At 46.6% G+C, this 22,219-nt stretch overlaps 1 protein-coding gene across 25 annotated transcripts in view; it reads left to right on the top strand.

Moving 5' to 3' along the window:
• CADPS (calcium dependent secretion activator) overlaps positions 1-22,219 on the top strand; it is a 211,808-nt gene that overhangs the window by 29,218 nt on the left and 160,371 nt on the right. For all 25 annotated transcript variants that reach the window (XM_027722983.2, XM_027722969.2, XM_027722966.2 and 22 more), the window contains exons 2-3: positions 11,897-12,010; positions 16,487-16,819. In XM_027722983.2, the coding sequence (XP_027578784.1) occupies positions 11,897-12,010; positions 16,487-16,819 (447 nt within the window). The remainder of the gene's footprint in view (positions 1-11,896; positions 12,011-16,486; positions 16,820-22,219) is intronic.

The following is a 22,219-nucleotide window of genomic DNA, read 5'->3' as shown; positions in this document are numbered from 1 at the left end:
CCCTTCTACTGCAGGTCACTTTTCTTGTAGCATCAGCTTGCATTTCTTCTGCACAACCCACAGCAAGTGAGGAATAGAGATGTCTCATCTGATGGGAAGGGGATTAGCAGCAGGCTCTGACCCTCCCAGCAGAAATGCACAGAACTCATAACTCACTCAAAGCCTTTAAAATTATCCTGCCTCAAGCCCAAAGAAGAAAAATTACTCTTTCTTCTTTTTGAGACAGCCTGCCATATACTTCATTTCACAGGAATCCTTAAAACAGCTTTCCTAGCCTTAAATGAGAGTTTTTACTGTGTAGGCATGTGTTTTGGGAAAGGATCTTTATGTAGGGCCATATACAACTGCTGTGCTGAACACTGCCAACATGTAACTTTAGATAGTTAATGTATAATATTGGCACCAAACTTGCTCTTTCTGGGTTTGTTAGAAAAGCTGGATGTTTTGAACCTTGGACCAAGAAAGGCACCACAAACCATCAGAGGCACAAAAAAGTGCTTTATTTAGCTGTTTGTTTGGGGTTTTTTTCCATCCAGGTTAACAGTACTGTCTGTACCTCCAGGCTGATGGGGAGGCGAGTTGGACCACACCAGATGTGGCTGCATTTGCACCCTGTGCCAGGGAGCCAGCAGGAGAGATTTGTGCAGTTGGGTGGGGCTGAGTGGCTAGTGCTGGGTCACAGAAAGCAGCTTTGGGGGATATTATTTAGCGCTAATTAAACTTGGCAGGAGGTGAAAGGCAAAAGACAGCCAGCATGCCAGCTGGGAGCACCAAAAGCAGCGGGCTGGTCCCTCAGGGAGCTGGGATGTCCCTCTTGCCCCTGCCAGATGCCCCCTGGGATGATTCAAGCACACACTGGTTATGGCATTGCTTCCTCCACTCCACTGTGGGGTTTGCTGTGGGGAAGGTCCCAGTGCCAAACTCTGCACAGCCTGGACACCTCACCCTGGAGATCCCTGTCCTTCCACTGGTTCCCCAGTAGATCTCGCTGGGCTGCAAGGCTTGGACTGATTAGTGGAGACTCCAGAGCCCAGGAAGATGGCCTTTCCCTTATCCTGAAAACCATTATTGAACTTCACGCCTAATTTCATGCAAGCAGCTAATTGTCCTCTTTGCTTATGCCAGTGTGGGACCTGCCCACACTGCACACAGGCTGCGTGTGCACCGTGATTTCCCTAGCTGGGTTTCATTTATGTTTACAGCCCAAAGCTGAGAAAAGGTCACTGCTTCCTCCAGCCTGCCCTGCCAAGTGAATGTGCTCCAAGCCTGGAAATCTGTGGACTTGCTTGAGCAAATATACTCCTGAGGGAATGTCCCCATCGGAGTCTCGTCCACTCTGGGTGATGCCTCAGGTCATTTGCAAGTTTTGCCCCTCTTTTTCAGCCTCCTGACATAAACTATGTCTGAAGACTAGGGCTGTGGGAAAAAAATTGGATAGTTTTAACAGTGCCTTTCCTTAAAATAAGTAATAGTAAATCCCCCCCAATGGAATGATGTTATTGCAGGTGATGTTCCCTGATGTCTTTGAAGGAGCAGGCAGATGTTCTCGGCTGTTCCAGGTACATACCAGCCACCCTGCGAATGTGTATTCCCGTGTTGCTGCCTGGCAGTCGGCATGGAAAGTTGAAATGCTCTGTTTTCTTGCAGTAGTTTGTTGCCTCAGAACAAACTACCTTTTACCAAACTTTTTCTTCCAGCTCCAAACAACATGCCCTTGTAAAATCTGAGATTACTCACTTTAGCAGGAAATGTGAGGAGGAGGAGGAGGTGCACTACACTTTCACACCTTTTCTCATTTTTCTATCTAGAAACAAACTCTGTTCTGGCTTGACTGATTGATTGAACCTTTTTCAAGTGCTATCTGAAAGAGACAGCTTCTCTTTTACTGGATCAGAGATGCGTTTGGCTCTTAAACAGATTTTCTTAAAATTTGGAGTGTTTTCTTTCTTTTTGTTTGTTTCCTGGAAATCATGGCGTATGCACAGAATAAGGGAAAATTTCAAACACGACAGGTTGTACTTAGTCAGAGCCCTGGTGTGTAATAGGTCATGTCTCTTGACGGGCTACTTTGAAAGTGTGCTTTCTTTGGAAAAGAAATACTGCTCAGACCTGTATCTGCTTCCCCTTCCGCTCCACCAACCCAGTTTCACGTTGATTTAGACAGCAGCCCTCTGGTTTGGGGGCTGGTGGTGTCCCCAGCTCTTGGGGAGTGGCAGCGGATGTGTGCGGGGTGCCCATGGCAGGGCTCACCGTTTCAACCTGGTCTGCCTGGAAGCTTCCCTCCACTTCTTGCTATCTTGTTCGTTTCCATCAAAGATATTCCCTCCCCTGCTGGCTTTGCCAGGCTGAAACTAGTGCTTTCACAGAGGCTGGGACACACCAGGAGTCCTTGAGCCTCCATTCGTCTGCCACTTTAGCTCAGTAAGAACTGTTTTTAAAATAGCTTGTGACATGGAGGAGAGGCAGAGTTTGATAATGAAAATGGTGCAAAAATAACTCCAGTGATGGTGCATGTGCTGCTTTAAAAAAAAAAAAAAAAAGTAGAGACAAGACTGGGTTTCTTGTTTGGACATCTGAAGTGTTGGTAGGAGATCTTTAGCTCTCGTCGTTCAATGTTTTCAAGTCAGCATGAGCCGCTGTATGCATTAACCAGGAAGGATGGTTAGCTTCTGTACTATGTAATGTCTGCCTGGAGTAGGAACACAGAAATGGAAATAGTTCAAATAGTTATTTAAAAGTGCCTCTCTAAAAGTAACTTGCTTTTCTTCTTGAATACCCACCATCTGAGTCTGTGAGGTGCTCTCAGTCCTCTCAATCTTTTCATCTGTGTAGCCACTTCTGGAGAGAAGTGAAGTGCTGTTATTGTCCCTCACAAGCAGGAGATGCAGCACAAAGGAATCAGATGACTGGGCTGTTGGAGAGCGAGGACTTGCCTGGGTCCTGGGACACTGCCTCCTCTGTGGGGGACCCACCAGCATAGACCACTTTGTGTTCCCACCCTGTCCCTCACTCACATTTGTGGATCAGTTAGTTTATGGATATTTAGCTGACTTTAGGCTGTGCCTGGGATCTCCAAACATAGGATATATCAGGCCTTTCCCAGCCTCTAAATTAGTCCAAGAATGGAGACTCTCGGGTAGTATCAGCAGCAATATGGGTTACTTATCTTCAGAGTGCTAAACTGTCCAAATAACACTGGCCTGGATGGTGGGAAGAGGTCCTATGCTGTTAATTGCTCCTCAGGAGGGGCTGGCAGGGTGTCCCTCATCAAGGGGACTCTCACTATATTGATGAGCAGTGTAAAACCATTGACTTATATACAGTTCTTTCTTTTGGGTACCTGGGCATTGTTTGGGAATGCTCCTTTGTAGCACTTGTAGGAAACTTTGCACAAAATGTTTTTATTATTAAATAAATACAGTATCAACTATCTATTGCAGATGATTGAATGAGAGATTTTACATGCCTGTCTTGGTGACAGAGCAGAAGACTTTGGGCTTTGCAGCCACTAGGCAATAAATGTGCAGCATCCATACTCCAAACTGACTTTTTTACTTTCCTTGTCCATAAGGCTGTGAACATCCAAGTTCTGGAAGTTGTCCTCAGAATATTCTGAAATAAATATGAATTCTAGTAGGTTCGTAGCCCAGCCTGTTCCTAACTTTTCCAAAGGATACCACATGGGTGTGTCAAGGAAAAGGACCTGTGATGTTCTCCAGCTCCCCACCATTCCCTTCCACTGCAGCACACTGTGGTCTTGCGGCATGACAGCGTGCAAGGTAGTGTCTCAGTAGCTGCGTCACATCAACACTCACAGGCTTGAACAGACCACGTGTTGTTTTCCATCCAAGAGAAAAAGAGAAGGAGTGAAAATGTTATTTTCCAAGACTGCCTGTATGGCCCCAGAGGAAAAGGAGAATCTTCCTTTGATCCTCTTTCCTGGGTTAAGTGTTTTCTGAGGTCTCAGAGCAGCAATGGACTGTACGTACCACAGGTACTGCACTGTTGGAATAAAAGGGCAAGCCAAGCAATTTCTGTTGCATTTACAAAAGAGTTCCTATGCCAGTCATAGCAAACGTGTCTCAACCTGCCCTTCTGGCCAGGCCCTTGCTAGCAGGGTTTGCTGGAGGATGCTGTGTAAGGGATTGTGCTAGTGGCCCTCAAGACTTGAGGTTAATTAGACAAGGGCTGGCACTGGGAGGGAGAAAGGAAGGGCTGGAGAGAGGAGGAGGAGAGAATCCAGCTGCAGAGTCCAGCCTGGAGGAGACCTCAGGGGAGTAAAGAGATTTGTTTCCTGCCTTTAGGGCACCCAGAGGGGCACCCAGTGTTGGAAAGCTTTACTTGTCACTCCTGCCCATCCTAGACAGCCTACATTCTATCTGTCTCCTGGTTTTATTTCCTAGTTGTATTTCTGCTGGTATTTTTATGGGTTTGTTTTTTCTGTTTTATTAACAGAGCAGCTGCACTTTTACCACAGGCAGAATGACACTGGGCTTTCTGCTAAAGCTGCCACATCACAATGATTACCCAGTGTTTTACCCAGCAGAGCTCACCAGGTGAGGTTTCTTAGAGCAGGAATCACCCCTCAGCCCATCCTCAGTCACTGGCCTAGTATTTCATCATTGCTATTTCTTGCTTCTGTTTTGTGCTGGCTTCTCTATTCTTCTGAGACCAAAGTCATATTTTTATTAATCAGGGAAAAAAATAGGGGTCTGTATCTGTTTGGTCATACACAGAAAGATACCCAGCAGGGCTGGCTTAGTCTGTTGGATCTGTTGAAAAACTCACTTTGCTAATGGCTTGCTTAGGTAAAATAAGATCAAAGTTGGGAGAAGTTCCAGGTTTTCTGTGCTCTTGTCAGGTGGCTCCATCTTGGGGTTACTCACTTGCACATCAGCTGCAGAGGAGGGATCAGCCGGGAGGAGAGACACACACAGCACAAGGAAACTTGTAGACAGAAACAGAAGTTCCTGATTGGAACCACAGCAGAGCAACCTGGTCTACTGGAAGGTATCCCTGCCCATAGCAGAGGGGTTGGAACTAGATGATCTTTAAGGTCCCTTCCAATCCAAACCATTCTGTGATTTTATGATACTAATGGAAAAGAGGACCCTTTGCAGCAGGGAGAAGCCGGGTTGGCATGTGAGCGTTAGATGGACACACCTGGTACAAACAGAGGTATCAAGTGAAGCAGGCAATGGCAAGGTGTCTTTTGATATGTCTACATCTAGGCTTGCCCTGTGGTGGCAGGTTGCAAGAGGAATGTGTAGCTTGGAAAGCACAAGGGGAAAGTCGTCATGGCAAGGCCCAGTCCCAAATCCTGGCTTTGCTTTCCTTTTTTAGCATGGTGCATCACAGCATTTCAGAAAGTAGGAGCAGCCTTAATAATGTTTTAGGTCTTTCATGTAGGTCAAAGAAGTGTGCCTAGCTGGCAGAGTGAATCATAGAAAAGAAATATACTCAGCGTTTCAGAGGATAAAAAAGCACATTCACGTATTTCAGAGAGAGCGACTTGGAGCCTGTGCTTTGTCTCTTCGATAAATCTGCTACTGGATGTAGTCTGGGACAGTGGGAAGAGCAGATCTGCTCTGCTTGATCTAGAGCCTCTGTGCTTGCCGCTGGCTTAACCAAAGGGATTGATGTTTTACCTTCCCATTACTTACCCAGCAATACTTGAGCCTCTTTAAAGAAGAAATGTTCCAGCAAGTGCCAAAATCATTTAACACTCACTGGTCATGCTGAAAGCTGCTGGAATTTGCTTATAATAACAGAAGTAGTGAGAGGTCCTGGCAGAGATTGGAGCTGGTGCTGGGGTGGAGCACAGCTGGGTGGTAGCTCTGTGGCTGGGCTGAGGAAGGGCCTGCCTTCCTCTGCAGGCAGCTCTGGTGGTTTTTCTCACCCCTTTGATCATGTTGCTGATGCAAATGTTTGCCCTTAGGTCAGGAAACATTATTCTTGTATTCTCGGGCTGCCTGAGTGAAAGGTCGGTTCAGTCTCTGACCTCCAAATCAGTGCTAGGCTGGTGAGTAGGGACCCAGGAACTGTCTGCATTATTTGTGCCCAAATCCAGCCTTATCTCTGAGCACAGGGCAGGTGGCTCTGTAGGAGTGTTGCTCCTGAAGGATCCTCATTGCTCTGACCCATCCCCAACACTGCAGTTGGGCTGAGCAGGCAGGACATGAGCTGCTGCAGACAGAAGGGGTTGTGTGTGCCCTTGGCTGCCTCGTGAGTGTAAACCCAGGCACGATGATGGCACAGTCATTTTCTCTGCAACAAATCAACTAGGCATCTCTTCTGAGAGAGGAGAGAGTGTTACTGGGCTGGTGGCCGGAGCTGTGACTTTTTCTTTGGTGTCTGGGGAGAGTTGCCCAGGACTGGCAGTTAATGCTGGTTGGGGATGTGAGCACTGAAAAGCCGGCAGCGTTCAGCTGTTTGCAGAGCAGCCACGTCTGCCCAGGAGAGTTTGTAGTTAAAAGCTGGGGGGGTGAGTCACCCCTGCTGTGGTCCTCTCTGTTGCAGGGGGGAAAGCAACATCGTCACAGGGAAAACCTGATGCATTTTCCCAGTGCAAAATAACCTGACTGGGATTTTTCTAGCCTCATGCCTGTTGCTGGGGTCTCTGGCCTCTCTCCCAAGGCCAGTGCTCAGCTGCTCTGGCCCCTCCACACCTCCACATCGTTCCTTCCACATCGTCCCTGTCGTGTGTGGCTTTCTGACTGTGCAAGCAGCGATGATGAGGGATGCTCATTCGGTTGGTTTAGCTTTTTCCTAAATCACCTGATGCTGAGGAGTAATAAAATATTTATTAGATGTTACGAAACCAAACCCAGAGCAACAGCACAGTGACTAGTTAAATATTCCTTCTTTCCTTCCTGCAGTGGTCCCTGAGCAGCAGGTGCCCCAAAGAGAAAGCTCAGTGCTGCTCTTGGTTGTCTGCTCCTGGGCTCTCTGGATGAAAGGCAGAGGTGCTTCCCCTGGGAAGTAGGTGACCTATAGTCACCTGCTGAAGTGATTCCTTCAAGACATGGGTGATGCTGATGGGCTGAGCCATCAGGGACCAGCGTGTAGTGTTGCAGTAGATCCTCACAGGACAGACCCTTCTGTGGGATGCACAGGGTGCAAGGGCACCGAGAGGCATCAGTGCATTGAAACTCACAGTCCTCGATCAGAGGTGTTCAAGTGTGGCTGTACAGGGGGTCACCTCTCTACTGCAGGGGTGCCTTTCACTTGACCTCCTTCTATAGCATCCGGATCTGCAATTCCAGCAGTTGTCACAATGATGGGCATGCCTTTATTAGCTGATCTGAGTACCCGTACAGCTGTGGATGGGTTATTCTACAGCCTACCACTGACAAATTCAGCAATCTACAATCTAGGATGGTTTCTCCTTCCAAATCTGTTGGATATGGTACTGCTGTAGCATAATGCAAGGGACTTCTGGAGGTCTCTGGCTCAATTTCCTTGCTCAAATCAGGGCTCCCTCCCAAACCAGATAATTTTCATGCAGTCAGGTTGTGGAAATTTGCAAGACTGGAGATGCCACAGCCTCTGGGGCCCATCTCAGTGCTGTATTTATTCCTACATGTTCAGACTCAGCAAAGCATTCTGGAGAGAGGGTGGATTAGTAAGTGTATAACTTCTTTCAGGGAGCTTTTCTGTGGCAAACATCTCCTCTTTGCAATGCTTGTGCTTCTCCCAGTATAGGTGAAGGAGGCTGGAGACAATGCGTAGAGATGTGCCAGCTGTTCACTGGCTGGGACAACTCTGGAGAAGGTGGCGTGTTTCCATGCATTCAGATTTGGGTTTGGCTCCGAGTCAGGTTGAGTGTGTGTAAAAATAACATGGAGTAAGAAAGCTGCTGGCTCATTTGTGCTGAGGAGGCTGGTGTGCCGTTTGCTGAGATCTGCATCAAGCAAATTCAGTCAGTTGCCTCTGTGACTTGGTTGTGACCAGTGGTTCTCCAGTCAGTTTCTGAGTCACTAGATTGTGCTGGGCATACGTTTTCTCTTAAAAAAAAGTTAGAGCAAGAAGGCAGGAATCATTTGAGTGCACAGACCTAGTCACTGGTGAGCTCTTCCCTGCACTTTAGTCCGTAATGAAGAAGACATCTGCCAAACTTCTTATAAAAAGCCATGCAGTCCACTGGGGATGCCAGCCCAAAGCTCCATGCCTGATGTGTGCCAGGAGTTCATCAGTACTGCCTCAATTGATTACATTTGTTAATATACACGTGTATATCTGACAACTAAATACTGCCATGCTTTAGACAGGTAAAGGCTGGGAAACACTTTGCTGCATAAGCACACCGCAGCATTACCTTGGGAGTTCACTTGGGTCCAGAGTCACTGTGTTCTGTGGTCCCTATTGAATGCAGAAATGACTGTTAGTTCTTTAATGGCTGTCACACGTGGAAAGTAGTTGTGGGGAAGTCAGAGAGGTTTGGAAAAGTGACGGAAGGTGAATTGAATAAACCTCTTCCATCCACCACAGTGTTCCGGCTTACTCCCAGCTCTCCTCTCCTGTGCGGTGGCATCTGGATTTGTGTTTGCATGAGGGGCAGCGAGGCTCTGCCCCCACCATCCTCACACCTGCTGGGCTTGCAGCCTAACAAGGTTTCACCTCCTGCCACAGCTGGTGCAGTGGCTGTGATGTTGTACTGATGTGCTCCCAAGGGGAAGTAATTCTGTTGTTTTCTGCTATTTGTGAGCACACTACAGCAGGTAACTGAGAAGTGGTTTGTATTGACCCCTTGTATTGGCCTTACTGTATCTGCAGAAGCTGTTGGCTTGCTTTATATGGATTTCTAGCTGATCATTGCTGCCTCTAATAGCGAGAGATAAAATAACACCCCTGCGTTTAAAGCACTTAAGCTTCCAGTTGAGTGTTCAGGGCACGTGGTTTTTTTAAGCCTGTGGCTGGATCAGTGGCATCGCTTGGCCCTCCCTCAAGGCTCTGGAGTGTGATGCTGGGGCTGAGGCTGCTCCCCTGTCCTGCTTCAGCCTCTGCTGGGAGATGCTATCTCCTGGCTGCCCCAGGAGTGTTGCTGGGATTCGGCAGCAATGCCTGTGGTGCCTGACAGGGAAGGGAGGAGGCATAAAATGGGAGGTGGAGCACGTTGGGGCACATTTCACTGATCTGCAGATCTGGTCTCCTCCCTTCTGGTGCTGCCTTTCTGCACCTGGCATGTGCTGCTGTGCTGCAGAAGCTAAATTTGATATGAATGCAGTTTGATTTTGGCTCAGATTGATTGACTGCCTCCCTGGTAATATCCATATCAATGACACAGACACAGATCAATACACCAGTGCTGTTTCATGGTCCGATGGGATGGGAGACTGAAGGTCCCATTAGCTGAGGACTGGACTGTGCTGCAGCCTGATGTGATCAGAGAGGATCTCCTTTTCCCTGGATAGGGAAAATACTGGCATAGAGCTTGGCTGAGGAGGAGGCAACTGCCACTCCAGTAGAGACAAATCTGATGATTCATTTCCACAACCCCCAGGGGCTTGCGTGTGAGCTGCGTATTGGGAATTTCTAGGAATTTCAAGGAGCATCATTTGTTTTGAAGGTAGCCCATTCAGTACTGAGGAAGGAGCATAAAATACTGCTGCTAGATAGCACTATAATAATTGAACAAGCAAGGACTTCTGGAGGTTGTCCTAAGAAAAAACCTGGGCACAAAAAAAAAAAGTAAATATGCCATGCACGTTGTTAAAATCCCAAATGAAAAGCCTCTTGGCTGAGAGTATCTGTGCTCTTAGTATGTCTTTCCTTGCGCCTCAGCACCCTGATTTCAAGGTCACCTGTAGTTTTCCTCTTTCTTTCCTTGGTTTCTTATGGCCTCTGTTGCCCTGTCATTTCTGCCTGACATTCACGATGTTTGCTAATACAAAATCATCAATACATTTAATTAACATCTTGCTTTTCTCTTCTTCCAGATAATTAAATGCTTAATAAAAACAGACCTAGCGCCTTCCCACAGGTGTCTCCCACTTGATCACTGCATTGTCTCTGGCTCCTCTTATTGCTGACCCAGTTTTCTTTTCAATTCCATCAGCTCAGATAGGTTTGGAGCCTGCTTTATGTCTCATATTGTGCCTGTTGCCGAAGGGCTCGGGATATCTAGGGTGCTGTTGGCAAACACCACAAAGGGGCTTAGGTGCCTGACATGGCAGATAGACTCTTAGGGCCAAACATTAGATCCCGCCAGCCTAAAAACCATGAGCTTTTGGCAGTGCTTTTCCACTGGGCATATTGCCAAAGGCTTAGCTGGATCAGGTTAGGGGACAGTCCTTACTCCAGCCCTGTGATGCTGAGCCTTGTTGCAGACCTTGTCAGACCCTCTGAAGTCTGGGCTGTGGTTTTGGGGGTGGGAATGACTCGTCTTTCCGGCACCCACAGGGGTGGTGAAGGCTGTTCCATGTTTTCTGAAGCAGAGCATATTGAGTCTCACTTTATGTCACTTTGATGAACACCTCTCCATAAGCACCAGGATAAACTAATCCCAGATTATCACATCAAATTGCTATTGCTCACTAACCCCTCTCAGCATGGTGTTCCAGAATTAATTACCAGTATTCATGATGTTCGTTACCACAGTCCCGCATAGCACATTGTGTAGATGTAGTGATATTTATCATTGCATTTTCCAAGTGGTCCCGCTCCTGCTTTTTATCACTAGCTGTGTTTACCAGGCTTCATTATGCCCTAGTTGTTTGAATCTCTGCAGTTTTTAATACTTTATTCAAAGCCATTTAGACACTTAGAGCCATTAATTTTATCTTTCTCTTCCATTCTAATGGGCTGGTTTCTTCTGCTTGCATACGAGTGAGGAAAAGGCACTCTTCTCTAGACCTTTTGGTCTCTAGTCCTAATTCTTACTGCCCTCTTTTTCCTTTAAGTTTGTAGTTGCCGTATATACATCTTGTTTGCTTCCTTCTGCCTAATCCTCAAACTTGAAGTAGCCCCATGGTAAACCAGGCACAGCTACATTTAAATCCCTGCAGCTCTTCAGCATGAGTGTTATCTGCATTTTAAGATGTTAGGCTGGCATTTTTGGTACATGACTTATGCACCTGCTGTGACTTTGCTCTGTAAGCTGCAGAGGTGGGGGTTTAGCTATGCCTGTTTTTAAACTGACAGATAAATTGGGAAAGTAATGGCATGTTTTCTTATAAGGCTGGAATAAACCCATGTAAACTTCCTATTGATGTCATTGTGACAAAACTAGAACTGTCTTGTAAGTTATACCAGCTGTATGATGGACAGAAACTGTTTTGAGCAGCAAAGAGACAGCAAAGTCCTTGCTAGGATAAGGACAACAGGTTTACCCTCCTCACATGATTTTTTTTACATTAAATTCTTTCACCACTGCTCCTGACTGGTGTTTTATATGTGACAAGCCAAAAGAAATAAATAAGCAAGGACAAAAAAAAAACAAGCAAGGAAGAACCAAGGCCCCAGGGTGCTGATGAGTGCCACCTTCAGCAGCCAGCTCACAAGGCTTCCTGTTCTGAATGAAACCTCAGCTTCTGAAGGGCAGGGGAAGCTGAGTAGGGAAGGGGCTGCCCGAAACAGGCTCTTCCAAGCACACACACAGCAGTTTGCTTGTGAATTGGGTATGCCTGAAGTTGTGAAAGTCTTGTGTGCATTTTGTGGTGGCAGAGTCGTTTAGAAATGATGTTCAGGGTGACTTCAGGTGCTCGTGATGCCTAAATGAACTTACCAGGGTGCAAAATGCATGTGTGTTTGTATCCGCGTGTGGCTGCTGTCCTCAAAGGAGAGCGGAAATATTCATCATAAGCACCCCAATAAGATCCTGCAGAACAATTAGTGGTTTTTTTCCTCATACATAAACCTTTTTTGACTAATTTTATCCTTTTGGCATGTTTTACAGATAAGCAAGCAGCAGCTCCAGACGATCAAAGATCGTTTCCAGGCCTTTCTCAATGGAGAAACCCAGATTGTGGCAGATGAAGCATTTATAAATGCTGTCCAGAGCTACTATGAGGTAAGGAGAGACAACATAATATTCGTACAGAACCCTGTTCTTATCCCTATTCACAGATGTGGTTGAATTCTGATTTAATAGATTGTCCATTTTCAAGCAGCACAAAGCTAAGACAAGTGCAAGGTATCTTCTGTCTGATGTCTGGTACATCACAAGATTTGGGAGGTTCAGAGTTTGAGCATAAACCACAGAGCAACCGTGGCAAACCCTACATCATGGTGTATCCTGTAGCTTTGATTATAGGGAAGACCACCCTTCCTTTAAGCTGAAAAATATCCTCCTGATACTTTTAAACAGTGTACTCTAAAGCAGTGAATATGGCACAATATAAAATCGATGTCACATGCTCCCTATGAAAAATACCAGGAGAAATCTGGGCAGCACATTCAGTTCTTGCGGAAGCTCTTGCAATTGTGTTCCAGTTGACTTTGGGATTTTCAGCAAGAGTCGTGTCTTTTCTCTTTGGCATGACAAGTGCTGTAAAGCAAAGGGGGAGGGAGGAGGATGTGCATCTACAAAACTAGATGATACCAAAGAACGTGAAGCATCATTCATAATTGTGCAAAAGAATAATTATGCATGTCTGTCTTTTTACACCTCTTTGTATGCAGCCCATAATGCTGCCTTTTATATCTCTTCTCAGAAGGAAAGAGCTTCTGTTTTTGAAGGAAATCGGTGCTTGTGATTTGTATGAGGAGTGTCGCTTGTGTTTTTTTTTTTGCTAGCCTTTCTGCAAACCATTTCTCTTTCTCCCTAGAGCTGTTCTGTCATAACAGGTGAAGATTTTGAATTGCCTACATAAAATATTTCTTGGGAAGTGGGATCTAAGAGGGGACCAAAATCTGATACTAGAACTGAAGAGAATTTTTACTCTATAAGAAATGACAGCAACTGCTTCTGTGTAAGGAAAGCAAAAATTACTGTGGATTAACTCTGTTAAACCAACCTAATAGTTACTGCTCCATCGTTTTCAGTACAGGAAGGAAGCTGAGAGTCATTTACATCTTTTATCAGAAAAGAAATTGCCAAGGGATCGTCACAGCTTCAGTGAACAGATGCTCTCAAAAAAAGTTTTCAAGATGGCGTGGGCTGTGTTTTAGGATGCAAGAGCAGCATAATCTGTTCAGATAAGACTATTGGGCAGGAAAGGGAAACTGCTTAAAAACAGGCAAAGTCCGTCTCTGTTTCATTGGTGTGTCTGGCTGAAAGTGTGTCCTGATGAGCTCCAGAAGTTCTGTGCTATATAATTGCCCCAAGTGATCAAACTTTAAAAGAGCAGTTGACCAGCACTAGATGTGTGCAAACCCGTGTATGCAATTTAACCGAACCCTGCACTGGCTGTCTTGCGTAAAACAGGCCACATGAAGTGTAATGCATCCCTCTGTGTTCTTTAGCACAACTACTTTTTTCTTCTTTTTAGCTGTTGGTCTCCTTTAACTTTCGGCCGTGTGCTTTCAGCTTGTATGCAGCTGGAGCTTGGCTGTGTGGCTGTTCCTCAGCAGCAGCTGCAGTGGTACAAGGCAAAGTCTCACTGCTGAAAACCTCTGCCCCTCTCAGTGCCTGAGCAGTGTTCCCTGCTGAGTGTTCTCCCTCCCTTCTCTGCAGAGAGGTGCTCCCCTTGGTTGATCCAAGGCACAATCGCAGCAGATCCTGCTGATCTCAGCTCCTGCAGATCTCAGTTTTGTGCAATTAACTGTCTCTTGCATAGGCACTATCTCAAAATCAGCCTTTAGGTTCTGACTTATAAAGCTGCATGATGGCTTGGAAAATATTTACACTTCTTTGTTCTTTCTCGGCTGAAACTGGCCATCTCTGTGCAGGACATGGATGGTGTTTCTAAGGGGTCCACTTACCAACAGTGCAGAATAAGTTCATTACCTAGGAAATGATTGGAGTTTTTTTCTGGAGAAAGACATAAAGGTGACATTGCAAGTCAGAAATTCATTTCCTGTTGGCCTGAGTATATTTGCATGACCTCATTCTGCTGTTAATTCTGCTGTCAGGGCTTAAGTGTGTGCTGCCAGTCTTAGACTAGTTCACAGGCTACTATCAAATTAAAAAATTGAGTGATCTGCTGCTTCTCTGCAAAGCACCGCTGTGCCTGCAGGAATGCTGCAGATTGTGTGTGTGTGTGAGACAGGCCCAGCACACTCCAACACACTCCAGGGGAGCTTTTCTCAGGTCCTTTTACTTCTAACGAGTAAAGCTTTGTCTATCAACCAGCACGTTCTGGAGCAGTTGCTTCTGTGGGTATTATGGAAATGCTTCATTAGACCGATTTCCACTCTGCTGTGGGCAGACAGAGACAGAGCCACACATGACGTGGGGGGCTATTCTATGGACATGGCAGGAATTGCCTGACCCAGCTCCCAGAGGTCAGTTCTCTTCTGCACGTGTTGGTGTGTGCACCCACACTAGGATTTTGTTCCAGCTATTCTTGACTCCTGGAAGCCCTACTGGGTAGTCCTACAGCCAGGCGATTCACCTGGTATTTTCTAAAGAGAGCAGCTTGCTCTGCAGGATGAAACACATTTTTTATCTTTTTTTATCTTCCTATTTCATGGTCTTTTTCTTCTGCTTTGTATCTGACTGGCGCTCCCCCCGTGCCTGTCTCCTCTGTGCCAGCTGCAGCCATCCTTTCATCTGCTGGCTGCTGCTCCACACCCAGGGAGGATAAATCAGGGCTGAGGGGATACAGGGAGCCAGATCCTACTGCTTGCAGTGCCATCGTCCCTCTGGTATGGGTGAGGACCATGGGATAACAACAGCCACTGGTGCTGGCAGGTGTGGGAAGTCATTAGCACTGTCACACAGGGTGAGGCCCAGGCTCCTGGAGCGGATGAGGGGACATGGGAGCCCAGGATACTGCAGTGGGGCTGTTCACTGTGACCTCCCACCATTTTCTCCAGTCAGTGTGCTGCTGATTTCCTCAGCTGCAACAGGAGCTTGGCTCTTGATAGATCTCACCTATTACTTGAAAGCACCTGCACACACACCTGGGATGTCATCACTCCTATTTAAGCTCTGCAAGGAAACAAAGTGCATGCTGGGTGTCATTTCAGCATGCACTGAAGAGTCTGTTGGTGGCATCCTGCCTGTCTGGTCTGCAGGGAGTGCTCCCCAGCATGGTGATATTGGAAGGAAACAGCCTGGCTCTTCCTCATCAGCATTTTTGGGCTGGTCCTTGAGCAAAACCCACTACTACTGCTGACAGATGCCTGTGCTATAAAGCATCTGGGAACTTGGAGTGCCATGTTGCTGAGTGGTATAAAAAAAATAAATCTATTGTGTCCTTAGGTCATCCACAAGCTCTTTAATTATTTAGAGCTGACAGATACACCCCTGTGCTGGTACAGTTTCTTTGCCGGCTGCTGCATTCATCAGTTCTCAGCATTATTAATAAAACAAAAGTTTTCTTACTGGCCATCGATTGCTTTCCTGTGTTCAGGCCTTGGGAGAGAAGAACCAACACAATTTCTCCTACCCCTCTCACCCTTCAGCTCTGCGTTGCTCCCAGGACATCTCCTGGTCTGTGGGAGTCTGTTACATTTTGACCCTTCTGCTGCTTTTTCAATGGGAAGAACATTTTTATCAAATGCCTTCTCCCTCTCTCCCTCCCTCCTGCTTTCAGTGCCCTCCACCTCTGCAAAGCCTTCCCAGGCAGCCTCAAGCTGTGCTGAACTGTCCTGTGCTTCCACAGAGGTGGAGCAGGAAAAGATTTGGGCTTGTCCACTATGGCCATGACACCTTTTAGTGATCTGAGCTGCCTTGGTGTTTTCCCCTTGGTTTGTAAAGATCAGTGCATTTGTCCTTGTCCTTTTCTGGGGTGTTTTAACTCTTGCTATACTGGTTGCCCAGGTTGGAAAAGGGAGAAGTGAGGGGACACGTTATTTACCTGAAGGCAACATTAAATTAGTTATTACAGTGCCATTCCTGTGACAGCAGGACAGTCTGCAAAGATCTCCTCTGGTGTAGCAGAATTAAGATGTAAGCCTGGTCCTTACACGGTCAGAGGTTTCCCAGGGACCTGGCTACCAGGGTAAATGCAGTGCAGGGCTGTTGGCTTGAGTAGGATGACTCTGTTCCCTCTAACAGGGCAGAACTTGTTTAGGTAAATGTAGTTGTGCAAGAACTTCTTTATTAAAACATTTAAGAGAAAAAATATAATCCTGCTTTCCCAAAGGGCATTTATGTATCTGGCGAGTTGCGACCACAACATCACATCAAGTCCTAATTGCATCAAAATGTTTCATTTTAGTGGATGCAAAGCAGAAGCTTTACCTGATTTCATTACTCTTCCCAAAGTGCAGCTGAAACCTCGGTTGATCTGGCAACATGTGGTGGTTGAGTGAGGAGTTGGAAAGTACCCTGGCAGCCAATAAGCAGCTTCTCAGCAGTGAAACCACATTTTATGGTACTTAAAGGGGATTTTTTTTTTTTTTTAACTGACGCAATCTGGTCACCCTTTTTTTGCAGGTATTCCTGAAAAGTGACCGCGTTGCCAGGATGGTGCAGAGTGGAGGGTGCTCAGCAAATGACTCCCGGGAGGTCTTCAAGAAGCACATCGAGAAGAGAGTGCGCAGCCTGCCAGAAATTGATGGCCTGAGCAAGGAGACGGTCCTGAGCTCTTGGATGGCAAAGTTTGATGCTATTTACCGTGGGGAAGAGGATCCTCGGAAGCAGCAGGCCAGGATGACGGCGAGCGCTGCCTCGGAGCTCATCCTCAGCAAGGAGCAGCTCTACGAGATGTTCCAGAACATTCTGGGGATCAAGAAATTTGAGCATCAGCTCCTGTATAATGCATGTCAGGTAAGGTGGGAATGGAAAGGAGTTTCTTGGGGGAAGGCTTACCAATGGGAAATACTGGCGTTATCGAACTGGAAACTTTGGGGCTGACCAGACTGATTTTGAGAGAACTTCCACCAGGGAAAGGGGTTTTGGTTCATGGTGGGATTTCTGCACTGCTAATTTTGTTCTGGGTGTCCAAGTGGGCCTCTCTCTCTTGCTTGTTTTCCCATGAAATTCCATGGGATTGCTGAGATGGGAAAATTTTATTCCTCAGCTCTGTGTCTGGGTGGGCAGGTCTTTGATGGTGCCTAAGTGGCCCGTTTGGCTGTGACTTGTTTGCCTTTCCTCTGTCATATCACCAGTCTGAATGACAGAGGTACTTTCTTGCAGCCTGCAATAATTTATCAGTACTTAGAGCCAGGAGCCCCTGGGGTGGGTGGCTTATGCAAACTTGCTCATTGAGGTTGTACGTGAAATAGAGGGAGCTCCGTGATCCCTGTAGTCCTGTGCTGGAAGGAAAGAGCATCCCAAACACCCATGGCCTCACAGTGGCTCTGCTTGCACTTGAAAACCTTTCCCATTCCTCTCTTTCTCCCCCAGTAAGAGCCAGTTCTCCAGAGTTGCAGAGCTGAGACTCTGCAGTGCTTGCTTGTGTTTCCAGCAGCTTTTGCTGAGGCTGTTGGTGTCTGTCCAGGCTGTTGGTGACCCAGATTACAGTCCCCTGCTATGGGATATAAATATCACAGGCGGGATAGAGGATGTCAGAGTCACAGAGAGAGAGTAAGGTAATGCTGTGGAAAGTTTTCGGAGGAGGAGCAGACCTCAGTCTCTTCCCTGTAATACGGGGCTTCAACTTCTTATTGAAATTAATACATTTGAGACCAATTCTGTCTGTCTTCTGTCTAGACATTTCCAATTCTTTTTAAGACACAGAGAATTATGTTTGATCTGTTTTTTCTCCTGTAAAGAGCTTAGTTATCTTGCATTTTGTTCTTCTTCATCTCAGAACCTTAATGGCAGAATAGGGAGAGGATAATAAATGTCGCTGAGTAATGTGTCTTCATAGCAAAAAGCCAACAGCAATAACTGCATTGGACCTCATAAATTGTGTTTACAAACCAGATTTCGTGCCTCTGTCCTCTGTTGGAGGGCTTCTTTAAAATCAAAACCATGTTTTCAGTGATATATTGAGAGCTGAGTCAGTTCTGCAGTGTTTTGGGTTTTTCTAACTTAAACCAGGTCCAGCCCTGTGTCTCTCATCCTCCCTTGACCTGTGCTCAGCTAAGGACTAGGGTGGCTTTGCGTGAGCATGTGTGTGATCCTAACCTCTTGCTTTGTGGTTTCCACTGATGCAGAAAACACTATTTGAACATAGCTGCCCTGCTTTGTGGATGATCTCTGCTTGTGAGAGCCTTTCTGGCTGACACTGTGAACCCAGAGGCTGCTTCCTACGAATTGCCCTGTTGCATCAAGCAACCTTTTTTCCTGCAGTAGGTCCTAGTTTTACTCTGAAAGTGAAGGATTTAATTCTGGGTCTCTTCTAATACTTGGAGGCAGTAAACCTGTAATTTAAGCTTTTACAGAAAGACATAATTTCTATTGAAAGCGAGTATTAGCATGGGAGTTACTCTGTTTTTAATACCTGGATAGCGAGGATTAGCTATGCAGAAAGGAAAGCCCTTTGTAAAAGAAAGCTCAGAAAGCTGCAAGGCCAGCAGTCATCCAGATGTTTGGTGTTTTCCTGGGATACAGTGTGAGTGATTACAGTGCTGTGGTGCCAGCACAGTGGGGTGGGACCCTGCCCCACATGGAACAGGTCACTGCTGCTCCTTCTCCCTTTCCCATTACGTGCTGCAGGGAAGGCAGCAGAGAGCACATGGGAAAGCTGCAGGCTTTGCTGTGAGGACCCTTAATTTGGTGCTACCTGTGGTCATGTGATCTGGGCTATACCAGAGGGGTCTCTGGACCTCTCTGACCACCAACAGCCCTTGGGGGAGCAGCAGCAGCCACTTCGTACTTCTGTCTTGCCATGAAGCACCGAAATTGCAGTTGACCTCTCCTCCTTCCTGCATGGTCTCAGTCATTGCTTGCAGCCAGTCTGTTGTAGGGTATAAGGAAAACCTATCAACCTGTAAATGTTTGTGTTTGCTTAGCTTGTATGGGGAGTTCCTGGCAGAAGCCAAAGGTGCATGCCACTTGGCCAGCATGTTTTCTGCAGCAGAGCTGCAGGGGAGAGCAGAGAATCATGAGCAGTGAGCAATGATTCGAGTGTTAGCTCCTTTTCCCTTTGCATCTTTCCATGAAAGCTTTCTCCTGTCTCTCATGATGAAGTATTGGCAACTGGGTGGGAGAGGACCTAGGCCACATGGAGGGGAGGAATGGCTCCCAGCTTTGCATGTACAGGTGTACTGTGGCCGTGGCAGGACTGGGATGTGCTTCTGCAGGACTTCTTCCAGCTGCTCGCTCCCCTCCACCTCACTTTGCATTTTCGTAAGTTTTCACTTGCCACATCTGTCTCCCTGTGTTTGACAAGCTGTCCTCTTCTGTACCACCTCTGTCCTGACATCAGCAGTGAGCTCCCTCCCCAGCAGGGCTCTGCAGACACCTCCCAGCCTGCGCCTGCAGCTGTACTTGCATCACAGAGCACACCCACTGGGCTCTGGGGCACTGGTCCCATAACCCCTAAAAATGGTCAGTTATTTCCAACGTGCTGTTGTGTTTCAGACTGGATTGTGTCTGGGTCAGAGTCAGCCTAAGCAGGGCTCGTTTGCCTCCCCATGAAGACATACTGACTGTTGGTCAGAGTTAATTCGAACTTCAATTTAAACCTTTTTCTTAATAATTCAATTAAAGCTTCTGTCACCTGTTTTGTAATAACAAAAATATTTTACATATTCTGTTTGTGAATAAGGAAAACTATCTGGATTTTCCTGGGTGAGCTGAAATTGTAGTATTCCCAGAAATGCCATGCAGGCACAAGTTGTGCACACGCGGGTGATTGATGCATTTGCTTTCCTCTCTCGGGCAGCTCCTGCCAGAGCCCACCACGGACCCTGGCTCGGCAGCCTGTCATGGTGCTGGCCACAGGCTGTACACTGGCACTGAGCAAACCTCCCAAACAAACCTGGGGGCAAGCATGAGCTTCCCAGCAGTGGTTTGGCATGGTAAAAACTACACTTATTTTTGACCCATGGCTTGTCTACCATGCATGGAATTGGGAAGCAAAGCCTTTTCCCTGGCAGGCTGTCTGAATGCCATCACTCCTTCCAGAGTGGCAGCGCTGTGCTGTTCATGCAGTTTATCAATCAGTCACCTGTGCTTAGAAAAGCAAAATGTCCATTGTCTCCTCTGGTTGCTCCTGCAGAGCAGAGGGGCTGGCTGGCCTGATATGCTCTTCCTTGCCTTGGTGTGCAGGGTGAAACTGCCCTGTAGGCTGTGCTAGGAGGGAGGGGGTGAGAAGGCTTTGCCTGGTTATTTTCCTCCGAAAGCATGACCAGGAATGGTGCTGAAAGCCCCAAACACTCCTTGAATTTCTCCTGTGTTCTGGAAGCAGATGCTTTTCTCTATTTGACCTTCTGTTACATCACACTAATTGCATAATGGTTGCATCACTGGGACGGCATTTCCATTCACCTCTGAGATAATATTTTGTTTGTGCAGAAGGAGGATGATTTCTAAAGAGATTTTTATTTTTAATACAATATCCCCAGGTGGTGTGAGATAAGTGTATTCTTAATGCAATAGCAGTGATATAGCAGGAGCTGAGATTGCAACAGAGCAAAAGGGATTGATGCAGTTGGAAATGCTTTTAGGAAACAAAGATGGGAAGTGGTGTTGTAGCAGAATGGTTGTGAAGATAACAGTGTTGTTAAGCACAGTCTCTGACTAGAACATTTTAAATAATACACAGAGTCTTGTGCTTTTTGCATAACACACGCCACGTGGCTTGGTGTTTCTGCTCCACTGGAGTCAGCGTGGGAATTGAGTATCTCTGGCTCCAGCATGGAGCTCTTCTGATGTGCGAGAGGTGTTGTGGAGGGACAAATATGTTCCAGTCTTGACTTCCTGGTCCCAAACCTGTTGGCAAGGCTTGAGTTTAGCTCTTCTGCTTGGTAATTAGCTTGTGGTTGGGGAAGTCATAGAGGAACTACTTTTTGTAAGTGATGTACAATTCCAAACTTGGGTCTTTGCTGCAGTTGGCTTTTCCTTGGGCACAAGCCCTGTATTTCCCACTGACCTTCGTGACAGCTGAATTGCTGCAGCATCTCTGAAAATCAGGCTGTGGTGTTCTCCCTGTCTTGTTCTTTCCCAGCCGTAGGGCAGTGATTTACTTTTCTATCTCAAGCTGTGTTTGAAAGTCATTTTTAGCTACAGTGAGAAGAGCAGGAGCCAGTACAGTGCTGTTCAGTTAATCCAACAGCAGGAGCAGATGTCCAGACCATGTCTGTGATGAGCTGCACACTTCCATCCTCCCCCTCTGGAGGAAGCGCGGAATTCTGGGCTCTCCCTGCAGAACTGTCTGATCTCTCAGGCTTCACAATCAGACTTTCTCTTCTTTCCTGAGCCTGAAGTGCCTCATACACTGTAGAATGCCTGTTAAATGTGCAAAATACCTGTGCTAAGCATAATTCCCTTAGATTTTAGATTTGAAAGCAAGTAACTAAATATATGCATCTCAAACCTGCTGAGTGATACTAATAAATGCTCATGGTTTTTCAGCATCTATTCCTGTCCCTCCATATAGAAAGGAAAACATCAGAGAAGTGGCATGTGTGAGTGGGCTGCAACCCACACCAGGTCCTATCGCTGTCTGGCGGCTATTTCATGTTAAGGCATAAAAGCCACTCACCAGTGTAGTTGGAATTGTTTTGCAAGTATTGGGGGCCTGTGATTTTAGCTAGGAAACATTTCAACCCAAATTTTGTCAACCAGAGCTGGCTTAAAACTAGAATTCACTGTTTTGACATTTATTTTTGCAGCTGAATTAGGACACTGCGTCCAAAGGCTGACACTTCTCACAAAGCAGAAAGTTCCCCTGCCAAAAAAAATTCGGTTTCAGAAGTGTTAGCAGAAAAGATATTTAGGATTTCTGTCCTGACTCGACTGCTTGATTTTAGCTCCAGTCAGTATTGGGGATGATTTGCTGAGGTGATGTCTCGCCTTCTGCCCCTCTCTCATCTCTGCAGTTCACGTGGTTCTACCAAACTTCATTTCTCCACTCGCTGTGTTCTGTTGAGCCCCCTCAAACGCCTGACATGCGACAGTCATGTGCCTGCCCCACGTTGATCTCACACCCTACATGTGCCAATCACATGGCATGAGCTGACTTTGCTGACTTAGCTGAAAGTTGCAGTCATCTCCACAAATACCCCTCATAAACCCTCTCCCACTGCAGAGTTGCTGCGGTGGTACTTGGAAGCT

Source organism: Pipra filicauda, unplaced genomic scaffold (genome assembly GCF_003945595.2).
Source record: "Pipra filicauda isolate LSUMZ 115617 unplaced genomic scaffold, ASM394559v2 scaffold148_size1903560_pilon, whole genome shotgun sequence".
In the NCBI taxonomy this organism is placed as follows: Eukaryota; Metazoa; Chordata; class Aves; order Passeriformes; family Pipridae; genus Pipra; species Pipra filicauda.
This window is presented reverse-complemented; position numbering and strand designations above follow the sequence as displayed.